Raw genomic sequence first — 23440 nt, 5'->3', positions numbered from 1 at the left:
ATTAAAAATTAAAAATAGTTCATCCAAACTTACCCTACACAATGAGGTATCTAGTTTCTTATCTTACTTTATATGCATTACATTTTTTTTTTCTTCTTGATTTTTTAAAAATATTCGTGAACGATGTTATAGCCAACAAAATGAAATCATGTGCTCCCAGGTGTTGCTTTGCTTTTGCAACAATGACTGATTTTTAAGTGCAAAAGTAAGCTAAAACCCCACTAAAATTTCAACGTTCATCGACATTTAGTTTGGTAATGCTGGCCTATGTGATTGATAGGAGACACAATTAAAAACTTTTTGCGATTTTTGGGTCATCATAGGGAAGATTTTGCTCTGTGAACAGCCTGCATGGAGTGCCCAACATATTCGTCTCCATTTTCCTCTCTCTTTTTCTTTTCTTTTCTTTTTTTCTTTTTCTGGCATCCTTATCAATAAAGTCTTTTTTTTTTTTTTTGGTTGCTTTATAGCTAAATGATCATTTTTAGTGAAGTGATATGCCAATACCTTATTGAAAGGAAAAAAAAAGTACTAGTATTTTTATGAAGTCATTGCTTAACAACCTTATCTTCTTCAAAAAAAAACATCATTGGCATATGTAGTTTTAACCTAGATGAATATCTTTGTCATTATTTGGAATTTAACTCAGTGCCAATTCGTTCCATTTGGGTAACTGCTAACTCTTTGGTGAACCGTACTTAATATTTTACACGAAAAGATTGTGGAAATAACGTGATTTAAACCCTAAGGCTTTCTTTTGGTTGGGGCATAAAAATTTGAGGAATAGAAGTGATTTAGTTTTTCCTTATGTGTGTTTGGTTGGGAAAATAGAAAAGTGAATAAATGGAAAATTCCTTTATTTGGTTGAGCAGATAAAAAATGTCATTTGTATAAATTTAGTATTATAACCACTACAAAAAAAAAAAAAAAAAAAAAAATGGCAAGTCAAAGCCCTTGAAAAAAAGAATGAAAATTCCTTGAAAAGATTTTTTGAAGGGTCCGGATGACATTTGAAACAAATATTGTCGAAAAAGAAATTTTGATGGTCTTCGTGACTCTTTAAACAAGTATTTTTTGTTTAAGGAGCCCTATTACATAAATAACAAATTTTTTAATATTTATAAGAAAGTTATTTAAAAAAAATATATATTATAAACTTTAAAGCTAACACAACTAATAAAACCTCTAGAAAAAAAAAAAAAAAAAAAACTAATAAAACAAGGTTGAGGAATATCATTGAGGAATTACGTAGGAGCTTGAATCCAACAAAAAAGTTTCCCTATTAGTCTGTTACTGCAATATCATATATATGAAGGAAAAAGTTTAATAGTTTTGTTGTTTTATAATAAAACATATCTTTTCATTAAACAAAACACAATTTGCACAATATAACAGTATGTAGGAATTAAAAGAGGGTAGATGAGAAATTTTCCATCTACCCTCCTCACCTCTCCCATTATCTTCCCAAATTGGGGAATTTGATTTTGGGGGGCCAAGAGGAGAAAACATCTGAAGACCCATCAAATTCTCCTCCACTTTTCCCTTCAAATCAAACAGCTCAAAAACTAATTTTCCCCTCCCCTCCTCAAAATCACTCCAACCAAATAGACACCAAATGTTCTATTACAAATGGTGCTGGTAAGTTTATATCCCATAAACCATTGTCAATCGGAAGGTTGGTTTGGAACTTCAACATGCATGCAAGCTTTAATCTAGGGCTTAGAGTTGGTGGTTTGATGTCAAATTAACAAATTGAGTATGGGGTACTCTTAAGAGTATCTTTTGTGATGAATAATAAAAGGAAAGTTGGGATGGATTTGAGGGTTGACAAAGACTGCAGTATGATTGTGTACTGGGAAAATAAAGGAAGATGAGGCCTTCTGCTTCTCACCAACCCAACCCATTTGATAGGCCCACAGTAAAAGGCCTAGTGATTATGGCTTTTGGGGGCCCTTGGACAAAAGCATCTTAGGCTTCTAAATCACACATTTCCCTTTTTCTAATTGTGATGGAAACTGAAAAGTGACCTAAGTAAGTCACTTATCAAAATGAATAAATGATCAATAATACAGATTAAATTGGAAATGTTTAGCTTATTTAAGGAAAGGTGGTGCTGATTGATGCAACTTGACCTATAGTATTAGAATTCTTATCCATGTAATTCAAATTATATTGCCCATTTATGTTTAGCACTTTTCTACTTCCTCCATGCAAAAGAAAACACCTTTCGAGATTGGACCACAGAACTTTTGTAGTGGGTTAATTAGCTGATATACTTCCAAATTGTAGGACGGACTTGTAAATGTCTTTGGTACTAAGGTAAAATGAAATCTACTGCATCCATTGTGAATTGAAGTAATGCTTTACTTCATTATAAAACAAGTTACTTAATAAAATAATGGCTCATTTGGTAACGTTGTTCTAACAACGTTGTTTTAGTGTTCTGAAAATATGTGTGAATGAAAAACTGCTGTAAAAATACGTGTTGTGTTGTTTAAACAATACAACCAAACACCCTCTAATTGACAAACTCAAAAGGCCAATGTAAAAAGTGAATTTTTGTATGAGTTTAGCTGCAAGAGTCACATGTGATTTTTAACGAGAGTAATGTTAAGGGTAAAACAATTTTTACAAGTTCTTAAAGTAGTTAGTTGTAATTGGTGTAACATCAATGTTGATATTATCTTTATCATGCACCATTACAATATCCCAACTCAACCATTAATTATGAACCAAGCTGTATAGAATTTTGTGTATCACAAGACTTATTGCTTTCAAAAACAAGAATCGCACTACCGCAGCTAAAAATTAATGAAGCACACTTAACGAATCAAGTTGAATACTTATAGCAAGCAGTTGTATATATAATGCTCGTGCAACCTCTGTATACAAGTAACAAATTGGATCCCCTCCATTTTACTTGGAAAAATAGAAATTATTTCATATTGCAACCTCCATATATGTACGTTTTTAGACCTCTTAAACACAATCAGATTAACCTAGTTATTTTGCCATGTGATTAACATAAGTAAATTATTCAAATCTAAGTTAACACAAATATATCATATCATTGTAAATTGCAGAAAATAAAAAACACAACGATATGATAACCCAGGAAAACCAAACTGGTAAAAAACCTAGAGAAAATTTAACCTTGTTATCCTCAAGGTAAAACAAATCCACCATGAAAGAATTGAAGTTTACACAATAGCGACTTAGACCACTAACATCCTATTGCTACCTTGAGTAGGAAATTTACTACCACGACCCCGTGACAGTTCTGAGTCCTTGGACTACTTTCTTGGATTTCCAACAAGCACAAGTACAAGCACTCCCGCTTGTATATCTTTAAGCTCTTGAATTTGTAACTGAATTGATCACAAAGCTCTTGACATCAATCTAGACCTTGATAACCCTCAGTGTATGTGAAGGCAAACACCTCTAAATCTCACAAGAGATTCACACATACAGCATAAAGAGCAACCTTAGAGAGCTTTTAGGTACAAAATCCTAGATCCACAAAAGAGGCACAAGCTGCACTCTAATCTCTCTAAAAAAACTCTCTTAAAAATGTGTTTAGGGTTTCCTTTATATATTAAAAGAAGTAGATCTGAAACCTTAATTTTTAATAGGCTTGAACTGTTGTTTGGGCCGACTTAAAATTCTGCAGAAAATTCCTGATCCACGATTCATAATCAATCGAGTCTTGCAGAAATAGAACAGTAATTTCCTGTAATTACTCGATTCCAAACTTACATTAAACCAAACTTTGAGCAAGTCTAAACCTAGACTAAATGTTTTGATCATGGTTTGCCAACATAATATATATTGAAGTTCTAATACATTAGTCCCTAAAGTCTTAGAACCTAACAATATATAAATTGGACCATCTTCATTATTTAAAATTTTAAATAATGTGATACTCTATACATGTTAAGTCTATGAAATAAAATTTGAATTATGAAATAAACTCTTTCCATTTCAATTTCTATATTTTAGTGAAATGGAGAAGATCTTTTTTTCCATAGAGATTATGGTATTCAATATTCTCTTCATCTCCATTTAAATTTTTTACTTTCTTCACGAGAGTGTTAAAATATTAGTTTATTAAAAATTATAGTTTTTAGGGAAAGTATACGATTGATTCCTAAAATTTGGATCACCTTTTATTTTAATCACTAAGTTAAAAAAAAAAAAGATTTTAATCATTGAATTTTGTAAAGTTCTTTTTAATCCTAAAAAAGATTGTTAATTAGTATTACAAAAAGTTACTCATTTTGTAACCTTGCCGTTATCATGAAGCATCAAGTAACTTAGTAGAATTTTACCACACAAGTAAGAATTATAATGACAAGACAATGGAATGATTAATTTGATTAATTTATAATTTTTAGGATTAAAGGAAAATTTTCAAAATTAAGGGAGAGTATCCACATTGGTGGAGCTAGGGATGGCAATGGGGCGGGGCAGGGTTGAATGATGGGGTCTTCGTCCTCGCTTCGCATGGTTTTATCTTGCCCCATCCCCGCTCTGCCCTGCATGACGGGGAAAACTTTCTCACCCCATCCCTACCCCTTGGGGCTCGCGAAGCCCCACCCCACTCCTTAAAACTCTACTTTTTGTTAATTTGCCTTACAACTAGTACAATTTTTTTAAATGAAACATATTTCATTAAAAAAAATATACTTGAAATTACAACTAAATTTAACCCATCAAATCAAATCAATTTTGAGAAAAAAAAATTGAATATTATATCCAAGTATTTAGCAAGACAATCACAAAAAAAAAAAAAAAAATCTCATAGTATAACACAACAAAATAAAGGCAGAGAACCACATTAGGTAAAATAAAATAAGTTAATATTGATATATTTGTTTAAATAGTAGAGTTTTAGGGTATGAAAAATTTACAATTATAACCCTTTAACAACACGGGGGCGGGGTGGGTATGGGGAAGGGGAGGGTGGGGTGGGTCTAAAAAGTCTAAACTCATTGCCACCCCGCCCCGTGGTGCGGGGCTAAAATCTTGTCCCATCCCGGCCCCACTACCTTTGTGAGGTGGGGAAAACAAGCGCGGGGCGAAGCGGGGAGAGGTGGGTAAAACAGGGCGGGGAAAAATTGCCATCCCTAGGTGGAGCTCAAAATTTTAGCATTTAATACTTTAAAAAACTACTTTATCTATTTTAACACACAATTTCACAGCACACTCTGCATCAATGGTCTTATTTTTACACCAGCCAAACACTACTCATTTTTTTTATTAATTTCTTTCTCGCTTCCTCTCTCTTCCTCTCTGCCATGAAACCCAACTAAGTGATAATTTCTTTTTTTTAATACTTTCTTTTTATAGTGAATTGCCAAGACTAGCAGATCCTTGTAGCAAGAAGGGAAAAAAAAATTGCCTTTGACTCCACTGATGTTGGGCACTAAAAAGCTATTTTACCACCACCAATGATGATGCACTAAATAATGGTAGGCAATTTAATAAAAAGAAAAAATCATAAGGCTTACACTTTAATTTAATTTTATAACAATTTGGTGATTGGAGAAGTTAAACCTTGGACATTTTTTCTAAAAACATCAGAAAATACCAATTGAGTTACAAAGCTTTGCATAAGTTAACATTATATCTTTTTTTTTTATTGAATTTTAATTTAACACCATATTTGAAAGTTTAATGGAATGGATACATCATAAAATAATGGAATGAAATTTAATATTGTGTATTTTTTCTAGTGTGTTTGGCCAATTTGGGAGTTTGTAAAATAAAGAATGGAAATAAAGAAATATGTAATTTTACTATTATATCCTTCACATTTGTTTGTTCCTTCCCAAAATAGGCATATCAAAGCGGTATTTCACATATATATTTCATTGAAGCAATCTATGTCCTTCTCATTTTTTGGAAGGTTTTGTTTATTAAAAACGAATGGAATGAAATGAGCATTCCCGCTTAACAATTATATTAATTCCTATCAGGTTTAAATTTTGTACTGTGTATTCAAGAATTATGCCCTTTTAAATATATACCACTGTCAATTTCTATAAAACTTTCTCCCATCTCTTCGTATGTGTGTTAAAATACTTAGTATTTTTAATATATATATTCATTCCTATCAAACTTTCAAACAGGGGTGATGATGGATTATTTTTAGAAAATCCTTTTGAATCTATCACATTCTGTTTCTTTCCTTTCTATTATAGGGTTATAGGTAAGGGAAGTGGTACTAGGGGTGGCGATTCATGTTCGCGTGTCGGGTTCGTGTCATGTCAAGTCATGAGTATTCGACTACATAAGTCAACACTAACCCGACATGTTTATTAAACGGGTCAAGATTCTTCAACCCTAACACGACCCATTTATTAAACGGGTTAGTCGTGTCGACCTATTTATCAAATTTTATCAAAATGAAAAATAAAAATTAATGAAAAAACAAACAAATAAATATTTTTAATATAAAATTTAGAACTAAAGAGTAACTGCATCACAAATAATCATTCAAAATTAAAGCATATCCTAATATCACAAATAATCAATCACAATATGTCAAAGAAAATAAATCACAACAACTAATAAGTTTATATACCTAGAGTTTGAAGGGTATATTGGTAAAATATCATTTAATTAAATGGGTCAGACGGGTCAAACGGGTTCAATGTGTTCAACACTAACCCAACCCATTTATTAAACGGGTTAGTCGTGTCAACCCGAATATGACACGAACCCGTTAAGCCTCAACCCATAACCTGCTAATTTCGTGTCGTGTCGTGTCAGGTTCGCGGGTCGTGTCAAATTTTGCCACCCCTACATGGTACACTCATCAAAGTCTCACATTAAATGCTGATTAGTAATATTTCTCATTTACCTGATGAGAAAGAAAATTGCAAGATCACTAATCTTTACTAAGTTCAGGACCACTTAAAACTTTCACTGATTTGGTCATAAGATTTGAAATAGATGAAGAAAAAAGAATGTAGAAATATGGCGCATAGAGATTATGAGAAAATGACTCTCAATCACATAGTTAGTTAATAGTTGATGACTTGCTTAGATTCATGTACATCAATTCCTTTCTCTATCAATTCCGCATCATTAGCCTCAAATTCAAAGATTCTTATGCAATAATACAATGAATTCACAGCATATAAAATTTGCTTAATCAACAAAATCCTAGCAAGTTTATTTACTCCAAATTTTAAGTGGTCAAATATAACAAAAAACTAAACCGACGCCATAGTTTCCAATTCTATCTTTTATATGTATAACAACAACAAAATTTGTGATTTAAATTGTAATAGGGCTAGAGAAAAGAAGGTAAATTTTAACATACCCTTTATTTAAAAAAAATTGGTACTCTCTCATTCTCACTCTATAATTCTATAGTCTCTATTGCTGCTAATCCTTGGTTCACATATGTCTAGGCTTGTAATTTCTATTTTGCTAGATTGATGCATGTGCCATTTTAATGGATTATTTGTTCGTTTGATGTAATTGGGATTTATTTTTTTGTGTTCAAATATTGATTGACAAAGGAAGTTTAATTTTTTTTTTATTGAATATGAATAGCCAACTGGACCATACTAAAAGCCCAACTCGACCAGCCTAAACCAATCACCTATACATTGCCATGATTTTGTTATTTTATTAGTAATGAATTAATTTTGGTTGGTGGTTTCTCAACTTAAAAAAGTTGGAATGACAATGCTCCTCAAATTATACTATTCCAACCTGGATACACACTCTTAAAATTAGTGTGAGTTTTTTTTTCAATTTTTTTTATAAAATTTTTATTGTTGGTTCTTATTCAAATGGATTGGAGTCACATTTTTTTTTTGTTGCTGAGAGGAGTCACATATATTATTAATGGGCGGGTTTCCATTACATAAATTGGTAAAATCTATGTCATAGAAGAAGGTACTTAGATTCACAAATATACTAAAAACTACAAATGGGCAATTTCAAAGAGAGATAAGGGAATGACTTGGTGCCAAATTGAGCAATTTTTTTTCCAAAACTATGTCAACATATTATTTAGAAGTCTCAATTTTCATGTTCAAGATAGATCACCATATTTTCTCAAAAACTATTAAAACAACAACTACAAAAGGATAGATCACCATAAGTCACAAAGAATGAAATATGGATTTGTATGTGCTAATTTCATCAAAAGACCTAAATCATGTACAGTACAACTCATGGATTATGCATTATGTTCCATGTCCATATAATCTTAAAAAATTGAACTCTTTTATTAATTTAAAACTTCTTACAAAGTGGATTTTAGGGCATAAATCTTAGTTAATCTAATTTGATTGGCACATGGACTAATGTGTAGTATGATTGGAGAGGAGTTTCAATTAAAAAAAATTATTGGATGCCCTAATATCCCCAAATTTTAAGCTTGTGTTCTGTTTTGTTTTTTGTTTTTCACTGTTTCTTTGAGCCCCTCAATTTAATTAGTACCGCTTTTTGACTGTTTTGGAGGCAAAACAATACCTTGAGGGTGCGCTCATTTTGGAATAGGTATGCCAAAGAGGAAAATATCCTGTGGGTGAGGCTCAATTCCACTACGTACTTTTCACATGACATGTTTTAAAGCCATCGGTCTGTGTAACCAAAGTGGAGAATATCATAACAGTTATGAGTTGGAGTGCAACACTAATCTTAGTCTTTTAATCAATAATTCTCAAACACATTTGGAACATGTGATGGCATTACGATTAAAATAATGTTTCCAACAATTAATTGATGACTGTTTTATGTTAAGTTTTTGTGTTAAAAGATGTTTTCCTAACAGAAAAGCAAGATTTAAGTTACAAAGGTCAATCAAAGCATATCTTAGGTGTGTAAAATGCCAACTTTTGAACTACAGGTAGATGTGGTGAATTTGGGTCTAACCACATAAATGGGTAAATCTATAATTAACCCAAATATTTAATTTTTTAAAGATTTTATATTTATTTAATTTTAAAGTATTCTTATAGAGTTACAGTATGAGTTTGTGGATCAAATAGTAAATAATATCCAACTTACAAGAATTTGACATGTGTGTTAAGAAGAATGAGGAGTCATGATCCAATGGTGAAATTTTTGAAATATTGATAAAAAGTTATTGAGTAGTGTAACATGAACAAAGTGTTACACTATGACTAACTTTATGCAATTTTATGTCTATAATATTTTTTATTAAAACAATATTTTGAGTAATCAACCTTTGGATTACATGTTTTCGTTGCTCTTAATTTGCATGCCAAAGTTCTTGTTAATAAAATATTATTTACTATTTTATCTACAAACTCATGTTTTGTGGAAGTTTTAAAGTTTAAAAACAAAGAACCTTGAAATTTAAATATTTTATAATGGGATAGTTATTGATTTCCAATTCTCTTAATATCAAGCACAGAGGTTATAAAGAAAAAATATAATCAAAACCCTTGAAAGCAGCAATTACCGATTAGGAAGCAGCATTTACCAAATCATTCCATGTGCAAAAATTGGAAGCAGCATTTACCAATTAGGAAAAGAAATACTAGTTACATAATTGCTGAAGGGGTGCAATGTTTTGAAAAATTTTATAGCCAATGGACAATTCGTTTATCGTCAGTGCTGTAGAATCCCATTGCTGGACTTACTGAGCTGATTTTCCTGAAGATACTCATAGTCCAAGATTAAACATGGAGTTCTAAATATTTTGAGTCTTTCAGAATTGACATCTACCCAATTCAATACAACGTATACCTGAAGGTTTGTTCCCTCCTCACTGAAGGCCTAACCTGACATTTGCTTACAACATCTCACATGGAAAGCTATCTAACCACATGCTGGTGAGCTTGTGTCAGTTTTTCCATGGCAACCTCACTTCTTTTTTGGTGGTTAAATCTAGTCTTTGAATTTGAAGACCCAAAATTAGATGCTTGTAGCTTGAAGTGCTATTAGCTCCAAAAGGGAAATTTAATTTGTATGGAAAGGGGGTGTGCTGACAAAAATTCATTTGGTTTCAGTGTATACTTCTAAGGAATCCTACTTCTAATCCTAGTTTCCTGATTTTATGTGCTTTCTTCTTATAATAGAAAATTTCCAAATATATTAGATGCCCTTTGCTTCTAGTCCAACTTTCATGATTTTTTGGTGTGGTGATGCAAAAATGGTAACCATTGCACGCTTCGGCTTTTCCCAACCAGATGAAAATGAAAATTGCATACTGGTTGCAAGTTGACATTTTATTTTTAAAATTTATTATGATAAATTATTTTCAATAATACATGTATATTAGGTATGAATCATTTGTAACTATGAAGTGCTTTGTTTTTTCTCTTCCTCAGTAGATAGAACAACTTTTAACAAGCTTCTGATAAATCATGTAAATATATTATTAGATCAAATTTCGTTATAAACTATACACACACACACAAGTTACTTGCAAAACTCTTTCAAAAATTTCAGAATATAATATAGTACCTACCCATGATTGACTAGTATTATCTACTATATACAAGCCTTGAAAAATGTCATAGTTTGTTTGTTTTAGGTTAAACCCACTTCTACACATGCTATGGTCTCATGGTAGTGCAGAACTAGTTGTCTTCTAGGGTTTCAAACAACCATTAGAATCAAATTTTTAGACAGCATCAGAACCAATCAAATAATGCTAACCATTAATGTCACCTATAAAAGCTTACCTACTGCATTACAACTTGTTTAATCTTTGGCTTAGTCTTTCTTGATTTGGTTCTTGACCAATCAATAGCATTGACCTACCAACCGAACAAATACAAATCCGGAATCCCTGCAATATTAAGTGGGTATTTTAGGTTAAGCTTTGATTGCCCTTTAAGTACATTGCTAAAGAAACCCTCCATTATAACAACCAGCATGATTAGAAATGTGGGCCTTAAGTATAAAGATTAGACTACTGAATTTAGAATATGTCCCATACATTTTTGCCAAAACATTTGAGATGATTATGAGCCAAACTTACTTAGATCTGGGAGCATATAATTCATGAATTGACGCTTTATAGCAATTAAAATTATGAGGCTACAGTATAAAATAAGAAAGGGTTTCAAGAAAAAAGAAAGGAAAATATGTGGCTCCAAGTAAAGACGAGTACATATTGTAGAGTTAGCTTATGCAAAAAGCAAAAAGTAGGGGAAAAAATAAATAAAAAGAAAGGTGGAAGAGGGTGGAGGGGGGGGGGGGGTGAAGTTGATTAAGCTTTGTTATTAAAATATATTAGGGGGTCATTCTACGGTACCTCCTCTTTTTTTGTGTGGGTACGGTACGAATTATGCTAAGACCACATAAATGGTCACAACATTGGCCACAACTCGCCCACGTGATGAGTTGTGGTTGGTGGAGGGATGACCGTAGCACAATTCGATACGGTACCCACCCAAATCTGAACCATCAATTTAATACTGTTTTGATCTTGACCATTCATTTAATTTTAATAGATACTGGTTACCAGTTTAGTAGGTAATATATATAAACCAAAAAAGCAAGAAAGAAAAGAAAATAACATATCAAATTTCTCTACGCTTTTCTCGTGATTACGCTCTGATTGATCTTCTGCTAGGTTTCTGCCTCTCTAACTTCTTCTCTTCCAATCCAACCACAAGAACCCAGATAGCTGTTAAACAAAACCCTACCCACATGAGAAGGAACAGGGTTATACGCTCTAGTTCCAGCCATTCTCTTTGCTTCTCTTGTCTTGCGCACCCACAACCTTAGCTCGGCGGTGCCACCCACAATCTTCAGGTTCTCTTCCTACTTAGGATTATACACTGATATGGGTTTATATTTTTTGTCTCTAAATTTTGTGGGTTTATGCTATTGTTGTTTTGTTTGAGTTTTGGCTGTTATATATCAATATGTAACTTTGGCACATACTTTTCGATTCACTGCCTCCTCGTATTATTTGGTTTTGAAATTTTGATTATTTTAATTTTTAAGTCATCCGCGGAAATTACTTTCTGCTTTCAGACATGGTAATATATGATATATACTCCTAAATATATAATGCCAAAAGGCACAATTGAATAAAAATTCTTTGTTTAAAAAAAAAAAGAAAATCTTTGATATGCTATGTCGCCAAATTGGCTAGTTGATCAAGGTTTGGTGGCCCATCCATGAATTTTTTTTTCAACCAACTTGGCGGTAAGAACACCAATTTCAGCATCAACTATAGATTTATAGATATAGTTAATTAGACACTGTTGATAAAGAACACCAAATTTTTTTTTCCCCACACTAGACCATCAATTGGTGTTGAGTGAGAGAGAACTGTAGTAGGGGAGGCAGGCAGAGTCCTAGCAACCTAAAACTTATAATGCAAATTTATAATCATTAATCATCCAATATAAAACTTTATGTTCTACACACTTCATGTTCAATGTAAATACTCAATTACTCTGGTTCTTGATCATATTTTGCCAAACTAGTGGAAGTATCTCAAATCTTCATTTACGTTTATGAAAATTGAGAGCAGTACCCAATCTAAACAAAAATATTAATATATTTTCATCACTCTTCCCTTTCCTCTCTTCTTACTTTTAAATCAATTTAACCAGTTAACATCTCATTCTTCCAATTTACAAAAAACAACACACTCCTTTCATTGTTGAATTGTATTCTACAATATAAAGTTATATCATTGTTCCACATATGTGCAATAGAGAAGCAAGCTTATATATTTGGTCGACTTAAGAGATCCAAGCATTTCACATACAGCCCTGCAAAATAAACTGTACTGATGTAACTTTGTACCAAAATTATGACTACATTTTTTGCTTGTTATTTTTTCTTTATTTGTCTACAATTAAATTTATTTTAGAATCTCTAAACATAATACCTATTAGTCATGAGGTTTTCCTATCAAACCATATATTCTGATCCCCTCTTCCCCCATAGGACCAGGAGGACTTGTCCTTTTTTTTTTTTTTTTTTACACATATATAATGTTGATGGCATCCCTTTTTCTTTGCCTTATTATTTTACACCAATGTAATTATTCTGTGAAAACTGCTTCTAGAACCAGCCTTGTTATCCAAAATCTTCTTAGGCTTCTCTTGCTAACATGTCAAGTTCTAGCCTAGTTATCCAAAATATTTTCATGTGAACACACTACAACAAATCAGACTTTTTTCAAGGGTCAAAACCCCTAAAAAAAGTATTAAAAAACCTTGAAAGAAGTTATTTTAAGAGTCTAACTGACCCTTGATAACCTTTGAAACATATACCGTCGAAAATGAAATTTTGAGAGCCTTCGTGACCCTCAAAACAAGTGCTCTAATCTTATTTTGAGGGTCAAGAGTTTAGATTTAGATCATTCAGTTCTGGGCAGTTTAAATATAAAGCCTGCATTCAAATTCACAAACTAAGAGCCCAAGAGAAGACCATACAAGAATACACAAGTAACTTTTTAATTTAAAGAGTCTCACATCTAAGCCAGAACAACCCCACAAACTGAGTTTCTTCAGCCGACCATGCTTGATAATCAGCTTTTGGTAAATATGAGGGTTTGCAGTGTTTCTTAATTCCCAATCACTGCTTTCATCAGGGATTCCATTTTGGGAATTGGGATCACAAATGGTCATGCCACAATCCATGAGCTCAAGAAGTGGCAATTGAGTGGAGCAAACCGAATGCCACCTGAAAATTACGGACAACGCTTCAATGAACGTAGGCAAAGTGTGAAAAAAAAGATTACCAAACAAAAGACAAAAAATCAGATAAAAATCCTCAAATGGGTAATTACTTGAAGTAATATTAGGACAAAGAGCAAGGAGGAGTCTTGAAAGTGTTTCAGGGAACACATTGCAGATCATTCCAATGCCACTATCACTAATGCTTGATCTGCAAATAGAAGTATAGCATTAAAAAAAATCTCAAACATTATGAGTAGTGAAGAAGCAATCATCTTGAAGTTTACATATATTTTAACATTTTCTACTCTTATTACAAAGCCTACAAATGAAGGTTCAAGCCAACTTGTTCAGGAGGCAAACTTAAGGCAATTTACAGTGTTACACAAACATGAAAGTTCGAGATTCGTAAGATAAAAATGCTACTCTGCATCCATAGTCATGATGGTTACCTTCAACATGGGAGCATAAAATCAAAATTGGATATAGCAATGCTCATTTTAAAAAACGGTTTTGGCTCCCACATGCAATTCTTACCTTATAAGTCCCTATTCGGTATTTTCTTTAATATTAGGAATAGATTCATTTCATAGTGCTTGTAAATTATGTACAAGCCGTATTTAACTTGGTAACAATTCCAACACAATCAATTAACCATCTTATGGAAGGTTGAAAACGATTGTACTTGGGAGGAAAAACATACCCACTCAGGTCAAGCAATTCTAAGTTCGGATAGCTTGAAGCAATGGCAAATAGATGCATCGGTGATTTCAGATCCAAGAACAAGTGAAAGCATTCGCAATCCCCGAACGAGTGAAGCAGCCAACTTATATTATTGCTATCCAAAGTGGTCAAAATAGGACTTTCAGTTGCTAAATAGCGAAGTATCTGAAGAATTCTAGACATGTCAAAAAAAATTACTAAATACCACACTAAAGTCATAAATCATGGATATGTGACAAACCTTAGATTTGGAGCGGCAAGAGCAAGCACAACGGAATGAGAAAGACGAACCGATGCAATGTGTATGTTTTGCAACCTTAAGCAATTCCTTCCCAAACCATCTACCATGGTAGTAAGATCAGTGCTATCATTTTCTTGACGATAAAATTCTAAGGAAATCTCCTTGAGATTTGGTAGTTAAAAACCTATGGACACATACAAAGGAATTAACTTAAATGCAGAAAGAGAAAGAAAACATTGAATTGCAATTCTAGAGAAAGATCACACCTCAAGCAATAATAAAAAGGAAAAGGGAAAAAAAATCACCATCTTAGAGTGTGAGTAAAGATCCGAAAGCCAAAGTGTAGAAAGGCTTCACGAACAAAGAACAAAACCCCCTAGATTAGAACACCCTTCCATCTTAAGGCTTTTAAGACATCTTTTATCCGCAACAAAACGACCCAATTCATCGCTGCATTTGAAATTCATAAAATCAACTCTATCAATCAATCAATTGATACAAACTTTGCCGGCTTGAGGAAAAAAACGGTAAATGCTATGGATCATGTAGCAGCAAAAATAATGGCCTAAAAGCACAAACCAAAATAAGTGGTAAAAGAAGAACCAAAGTAGTGAACACTAACCGGTTGGTATCCTAAGCACGGAAACAAATCCAACACCTGTTATGAAAATTTAAAAGCACCAACCAAACCCACAAAAATTAGTTCAATTTAATAGCTTCATAGAGTAAACTATTGCACATAACACACACGCGCGCGGCACACACACACACACATGGGAGAATATATCTATAACAATTGCATCCAAATATCAAACGAGAGAAAATATTCCCGAGTCATTTTACATCCACTATTTTTACAAAATTGATGCATTGATGTACACATTTTAAAAGGCCAAAAAGTAATGTCTACATTTAAAACATGAAAATAGATGTGAGAGAATAACAGCCCCATCAATAATAATAATAAAGTTACTTCTAAACTAATTTTTAGATTTGCAATGTAGATCACATTGTGCATTATACAAGACAACCCGATAATTTCACCCAAAAAATAAACAAAAACAAAAAGAGAACAGGAATTATACCCATTGATCCGATTAATCGCGGTATCGGATTTCAAGATCTCCATAAATTCCAGATTAGGGCATGAAAATGCAATGCAAGCTAACATTGTTGCATCCAAATCAACGCAACAACAACAACAACAAAAGAAATATTAGAAAATTAAAAATCCACAGTACAATATTATTCTTTATTGACCATTCACATATTAAGCCTTATTTATTTATAGAAAAATATGTCAACCTCAAAGGAAAAAAAACAAAAAACAAAACTCAATTTTCCATCATTACTTTACTTCCACTCGCATTGTAGTATTAGAAAGCTAAAAACGCATTGAACACTTGGGAATCATTAAAGAGCACATTGAAAATGCTATTAGATCGAGCAGGTATAACATCGTTCCTCGCGTCGATCTATATAGATCAAACACTAGGACGTCATTTTCTCACATCGATCCTTATAGATCAAGTTCACATCGCACTTTTAGTTCGTTTTATTCATTAAGGTTCAATTATTTTAAGCAATTCATGTTGTTTAAGCTTAATGTCCGTTAGAACAAAATCCGATCGGTCGGTGAAACCCTAGATCGTATAGTTTCATATCGAAAACCCTAACCTTTCCATTCTAAGGGAGAGTTTGACGAGCCTGGGCATTTCTGCAACACCGATCCTACGAAACCGACCTTAGCTGCCGGAACCCTAAGCCTCAGCTCCTCCGCCCGCCTTCCACAACCTCTTCGAAGTCTCTCTCCACGACTTCAAACTCTCGCCGCCGACAAAAGCCCCGCCGGCGGCAACCTCCCAGTATATCCCACAGGACCCCGCCGGTAACGCGCCGGCTCCGGATCCATTGAAGGACAACCGAGTCGTCCTCCTCCTGATCCTCTTCTTCGACCTCGGCTCGGCTCGGGAAGCCGGCGCGACGTCGTCGTCGAAGAGAGGGCGCGACGGAGGTGCGCGTAGGGTCGACAATCATGCAGAGGAATTTGATGGTCTTTGTGTATTTGCTGTTGTTGGACTCCATGAAAGCTTTTGAAAGTTCGAGAGAGAGAGAGAGTTTTTTAGGGAGGATGGTTGAACAAAATGAAAATGGGTTTTCTAAGAGAGAGAGCAAAGATTTTATTAAAAAATTGGTTTTCTGAATTCTGAGTTTTTGAGAGAGAGAGAGAGAGAGAGAGAGAGGGAGACTTTATTTCGAGGGTTTTGAAATATTTGGATATCTTTTATTAAGGGTTGTGTTAGAATTTTGTTGAAGAATGTAAAATTTGGAGGCAGCAATTACCCGGGGATTTAGTTTTTAAGTTTATTTCAAGGGTTTTGATGACCATTGCAATAAAATTAGTCAGAGTATAATTAGTGTACCAGTTTGTTAGCGTTTGTTTCAACCATTTTTAGTGAACTCTTGAAAAAAGTGGGATGAAACAAGTCATGTTTCTTGTAGTGACAGCCTGTAGGGTCTGATTATGAACATCTGGTTAATAATAATAATCAGTCTAATTGTAGTTTGTCATACACTAGTTCATGGTTTATTATCTAGATTTGTAGTCTTGGGAGAGTTAATTCATCAAATATCCTTCACCCCCAATTTTATAATCTGCTAAATTTATTATCCCCTTTGGAATCTTACTACTCCATATGTTGTAGACCTAAAAATCTTGGCTTTTTAGCACCTCAGTTTTTGTACTTGTATGTTAATTGTCATATTATTGATTTCTAATACGTTTTCTACACTTGTATATGGACAGTGGACTGAGTGGAGTCATACATTAGGCAAAGTTGGAACGTTCAAGGACAAGGTGGAAGCCATCCATCGACAAGATATTTGCGGACATGGTTGTTAAGCATATACAACTTGTGAAAGAGAAAATTACTTTTAGTTGTTATAAAGTATTAGTTGTTGGAAAAATTGAGCTACAATGGTATAGATTCTAATGTGATATTATAAAGTTTTTAGCCAAAAAAAAGAAATGAAAGTTATTGGCGAAACTTGATTCAATGGCGAAATTTAATTCATTCATGCATAGACTTCATTTGTGTGTTAAAAGTTAAACTATGACCTTTCCATTGAAACTATTAATTTTTGGTCTATGTTATATCTTAAAATGTTGCTATAGGGGATTTACTAAGATGTAGGCAGTTAAAAAAAAAAAAAAAACCATTAGAACACGAGTCTCTAAAACTCTAGTTCCACCAGGATAAAAAATAAAAAATATAAATTAGTAGAACTTGAGCCTATAAAACTAGAGTTCAACAAGGATAAAAAAAAATTGTTTTGAAAATCATGTTAAACGGCAAAAAAAATCCTACATCATAACATGGAGTTATTTGACCTGGTTTTATAAGATGATATGGATGCAAAAGAAGTGCCATTGAAACCATCACTCATGAAAAATTGTTGTTCCCAACAATTTTGTTTTAAATCGTGTAATCTTAGTGCTTAACCAATTGGTATCTATTTGAACATTGAGATTTCATTTTGTGCAGGTTTGATTGGAGTCCAGATTGAAAAACTTAGTGGATGTGAACGTGAGATTTAATGTTGGCTTCAAAAAAAATTTGTTCATTACATTAAATATTGGGGTTGTCAAAAATTGTTGATGGAGAGTAAAAGTAAGAGTGTTAATAAATAGAAATAAAAATTAGTAGAAGTAAATATTCAAACTTTTATTAGATTTTAAAAAATAAATATTATAAGAGTGTTAACCAGAAGATCATTTATAATTCATCGAAATGTTTAGTATTGAAATTTCATTTAAAGCTACCTATCTTAGTAATTTCATTTAACGTTAAAAAAAAAAAAACAAAAACAAAAACAAAAACAAGAAGTAGAAAGGGAAACCATCAATGTAAAATTGAACTTTGATCGTTTTTAAGTTTCTAAGGGTATTTTAAATATTCTCTAGGTATCGAGAGCATTACGGTCTTTTGCTTTTTGTTCTTTCAATCATTTTTAGTTTTTTGGGTCATTTTTAAGGTTTTAGGGTCATTCAGTCATTGTTTAGGTTCTAAGAGTATTTTAATAATTTTTTAGGTTCTAAGAGTATTCTGGTAATTGGTGAGGGTTTCGGGGATATTTTGGTCATTTTCAAGTTTTATGAGGTATTTTGGTCATTTTATAGGTTTCTAGGGTATTTCAAAAAATTTCAAGGTTTCAAGGTCATTTCGATCATTTTAAAGGTTATATGGGTATTTCGGTCATTTTAAAGTTTCTATGGATATTTCAGTCATTTTTTAGGTTTCAAGTGCATTATGATCTTTTTTTAGGTTCTAATGGTATTTCAATAACTTTTTATGTTACAAGGTCATTTCAATCATTTTTTGGGTTTCAGGGTCTTTTAGGTCATTTTTTAGGTTCTAAGGGTATTTCGATCACGTGTGATGTTGATACTACCCAATGTAACGATGGAATTGTCAAATGTGAGAAACAAATTAGCGTATAACCGAATATGGTAAAAGTACAATCATATGTGATGCTGATACTGCTTAATGTGACAATGGAACCATCAAATGTGAGAAAAAAAAAAAAAAGAGCCATTGAATGTGGCAAAAGTAGAGTAATATGTGATGTTGGTATTATCTATTGAGACAATAAAACCATCAAATGTGAGAAAACAAATAAGAGAACCATCGATTGTTACAATTTCATTCCTAAAAAATTATTTTATTAAATTAGTAAACTTTACTCACAAAGAAAAAGGAGTTTACAGTCAATTCAACGAGCTCCAAAAATATCAAGTAATATGCAAGCTTCAAAGTTCAAAAACCAAAACAAAGGAAAAACATTTGATACGAGTTAAGCATGTATTTCGGTCATTTTTTATGTTTTGGGATATTTTGGTCATTTTTAGGTTTCAGTGGTATTTTTGTCATTTTAAGTTCCAAAAGTATTTCGGTCATTTTTTAGATTTCAGAAGTATTTTGGTTATTTTTAGGTTTTAGGGGTATTTCGGTCATTTTTTTAGGTTTCAATGGTATTTTGGTCAAATTTTTAATTTTAGGGAATTGCACATTGTGAATATGGAACCGTCAAATGTGAGAAAAAAGTAAGGGAACTACCAAATGTGAGAAAAGAACTGTCACATGTGATGTTGGAATTGCACAATGTGAGGATAGAACTGTCAAATGTGAGAAAAAAAAGTAAGGGAACCACCAAATGTGACAAAAGAACTGTCACATGTGATGTTAAAACTGCACAATGTGAGGATGAAACTGTCAAATGTGATAAAAAAAAGTAAGGGAATCACCAAATGTGAGAAAAGAACTATCACATGTAATGTTGGAACTGCATAATGTGAAGATGGAACCGTCAAATGTGATGAAAAAAGTAAGGGAACCACTAAATGTGACAAAAGAACTGTCATATACAATGTTGGAACTACACAGTATGATGATGGAACTGTCAAATATGAGAAAAAAAAATATGGGAACCACCGAATGTGACAAAAGAACTGTCACATGTAATGTTGGAACTGCACAATGTGAGCATGGAACAGTCAAATGTGAGAAAAAAGTAAAGGAACCACCAAATGTGAGAAAAGAACTGTCACATGTGATGTTGGAACTGCATAATGTGAAGATGGAACCGTCAAATGTGAGAAAAAAGTAAGAGAACTACTAAATGTGACAAAAGAGTTGTCACATATAATGTTGGAACTGCACAATATAATGATGGAACCGTCAAATATGAGAAAAAAAAAATAAAGGAACCACCGAATGTGACAAAAGAACTGTCACATGTGATGTTGGAACTGCACAATATGAGGATAGAACCGTCAAATATGAGAAAAAAGTAAGGAAATCACCAAATGTAAGAAAAGAACTGTCACATGTGATGTTGGAACTGCATAATATGAAGATGGAACCGTCAAATGTGAGAAAAAAATAAGGGAACCACTAAATGTGACAAAAGAAGTGTCACATGTGTGTTGGAACTGTACAATGTGACGATGGAACCGTCAAATGTGAGAAAAAAATAAATGAACTACCGAATGTGACAAAAGAACTATCACATGTGATATTAGAACTGCACAATGTGAGGATGAAACCTTTAAATGTGAGAAAAAAGTAAGGGAACTACCAAATGTGAGAAAAGAACTGTCACATGTGATATTGAAACTATATAATGTGAAGATGGAACCGTCAAACGTGAGAAAAAAAGTAAGAGAACTACCAAATGTGACAAAAGAACTGTCACATGTGATGTTGGAATTGCACAATGTAACGATAGAACCGTCAAATGTGAGAAAAAATAAGGGAACCACCAAATATGACAAAAGAACTATCACATGTGATATTGGAACTGCACAATGTGAGGATGAAACCGTCAAATGTGAGAAAAAAGTAAGGGAACCACCAAATATGAGAAACGAATTGTCATATAAGATGTTGGAACTGCACAATGTGAGGATAAAACTGTCAAATGTGAAAAAAAAAAAAAAAAAAAAAAAGTAACCTGATATAGCAGGTTACGTATTAGTGGATACTGTACCCCCCTTTTTTTGGGGGTACGTAGAATTACCCTATACTAGGATATTATTATAAATATATCGACAGTGGTTTTATAAAATACCATAGGCTATTATGGTTTTGCAAAACCATGGTTAAAATAGTTTAATATTTTGAACTTTTAGATGAATGACGACTATGATCTAGTGATATTACAGTAATTAATGTTATAGAGCATGAAAATGAAGCCTTTCATCTGAAAAGTACTATGGAAAGCATCTCACACTTCATCAATTGATGCACACATATATATGTATAGCGACTTCATTACATCTAATATATATTCCCAAATCTCCTTTGATATGCACTTCTCCTTAGCTACTCAACTAGCACAATAACACACCAAAGCTGAAATGTATTGTGCTCAATCAGAATGAGAAATACCTCTTTTGATGATTTGCCCCAATCTGAAAATTGAAAGGAGGGAGAATGACTCATCATTACATACTCATATTTTCCCCCTTTATCACAAACCTATATTACATGAGGGTTGGTCTTTAGCATCAACCACAAAGACTTCAACAACCATCACACACCAGGAAAGAAAAATACACCAATACATAAAATGATCAACATCCATGAACACATGCTATATATATTATTCAATTGTATGTCCCATTTGAAGAAATTGTAGCATTTTCATATCCCACTTTAGTCTCCACTTCCCTCTTGTTGAAGTTCCTGTGGCAGCCACAGGCAGCACAAGTGAGTGCACCATTTGTCCCTTCCTCCCCACTAGCCATGAACTCCCTGCAGCCATCAACGGTGTAACCTCTAACACTAGCTGCATGATTCTTTTGGCACTCTGCATATCTCACAGTCGTAATAGTTTGAGCTGAAGTTGTTAAACACCTTGATGGCTCTTCTCTTCTCACAACTACCTGTCGCTTCCTCATTTTGCAAGACCCTAATTCTTTGTACCCTTTTGAAAGTAAAAGAGAGAGAGAGAGAGAAGCAAGAATTTGGTTGGTAGTGATAATGGACAAGTCCTAGCACTGCAACGTATATGTAGAATGTAGATGTTATATATAAACCAAATCCTTGTAACAGAGAAGCTAACAATCATGTAAAAATATCATTAATAACTTTCTACTGTAGTTTTTGCTGTTAAGAAATTGGTTTTAATTCTTTGCTCATTTCATGTGATTTTCTTTTTTACTGATAAACCATCAAATGGTAATTGAAAATTGATTGTCCAACTACCTTACAACTCATTAGTACAAAATAAGAATGATTCCAATACTTATAAGCCAAACCCTGAAAATCAAGAGAATGCTTTACTTTCCTCCTGAAATAGTAATTGACTTTTTTAGAATGACCAGCTAATTAAGTAGCTTTTAAACCTAAAATGTGATGTGGCCCTTAAGTGATGCTAAAAAGGCAGGTTTTGTGGTGTGCATTTTTACGATAGGATGCCAGCAACAGTTGTTTTGCTTGACCTAAAAACATGGCAAAATTTTTTAAATAACTATAAAATCTAAACTATATTATTAGTTAGCCAAGGTTTGAAACTATTTTAGTTTCTAACAAATCGAGTCCGATGGACCTGATTTTACTGTAGCAAATCGAGTTTTAAAGACTCGATTTCCATGAGGTGGGTTGCTGATGTGGAGGAAAAAAAATCGACGTGGAAATCGAGTCTTTAAGACTCGAGTTCCCTCAGAACACCTCCACCGCAGAAAACCCATCTTCCTCCTCCGTTCTTTTTCTCCTTTTTTTTTTTTTTTTTTTTTTGTTCTTTCTCCATCTTTTGTCCCAAAAAGTTCTTCCTTCTTCTTCTTCTCCTTCCTCAAACATCCAAACCCTTTTCTCAAAATTCCAAACCCAGCGATCTCAAAATCGGAGCAAAAACCCAAACCCAAAATTCACGATCTTAGCACCCTAGCGCCATGGGTTTGATGATCTCGGCACCGGAGCGGCTTGGGTTTGTTGATCTCAGCACCAAAGGTTCGTTTTCAGTGTTTTCTGGTTTGGTTTGTCTCTTGATTCATTTTCTGTTTTTTCTTGGTTGATGTTCTGGGTTTTTTTTCATTTTTGGTTGGTCTGTTTGTGTTTTGTGGGTTGCTGTTCTGGGTTTCTGGTTTCTGGTTTGCCAAAGAAATATTGATCGTACGATCAAAGCTCAAAGCGTGATGGTGAAGATCGTGATTGAAAATGCAGTTTGATCGAACGCACCGGAGAGGAGGGAACCAAAGCCACAGATGGAGACGAGGTCGTCGGAAGAGATGATGTTTTCGAAATCGGACTCGTCAGCGAGTTCTTCACTC

The 23440-nt window shown here is 33.3% G+C and overlaps 1 protein-coding gene and 1 pseudogene across 1 annotated transcript; both read right to left on the bottom strand.

The window, feature by feature from the left end:
* Positions 1–13305: 13305 nt before the first annotated feature.
* On the bottom strand, positions 13306–16519 carry LOC142616531 (F-box/LRR-repeat protein 17-like; annotated as a pseudogene).
* Positions 16520–21775: 5256 nt separating this feature from the next.
* LOC142633905 (mini zinc finger protein 2-like) lies at positions 21776–22069 on the bottom strand. Its single transcript, XM_075808169.1, has one exon. The coding sequence runs from the start codon at positions 22067–22069 to the stop codon at positions 21776–21778; it is 294 nt and encodes a 97-aa protein (XP_075664284.1).
* Between the last annotated feature and the right edge of the window lie 1371 nt (positions 22070–23440).

Source organism: Castanea sativa, chromosome 1 (genome assembly GCF_040712315.1).
Source record: "Castanea sativa cultivar Marrone di Chiusa Pesio chromosome 1, ASM4071231v1".
In the NCBI taxonomy this organism is placed as follows: Eukaryota; Viridiplantae; Streptophyta; class Magnoliopsida; order Fagales; family Fagaceae; genus Castanea; species Castanea sativa.
The sequence above is the reverse complement of the archived record's forward strand: the minus strand, read 5'-3'. Positions and strand labels throughout refer to the sequence as shown.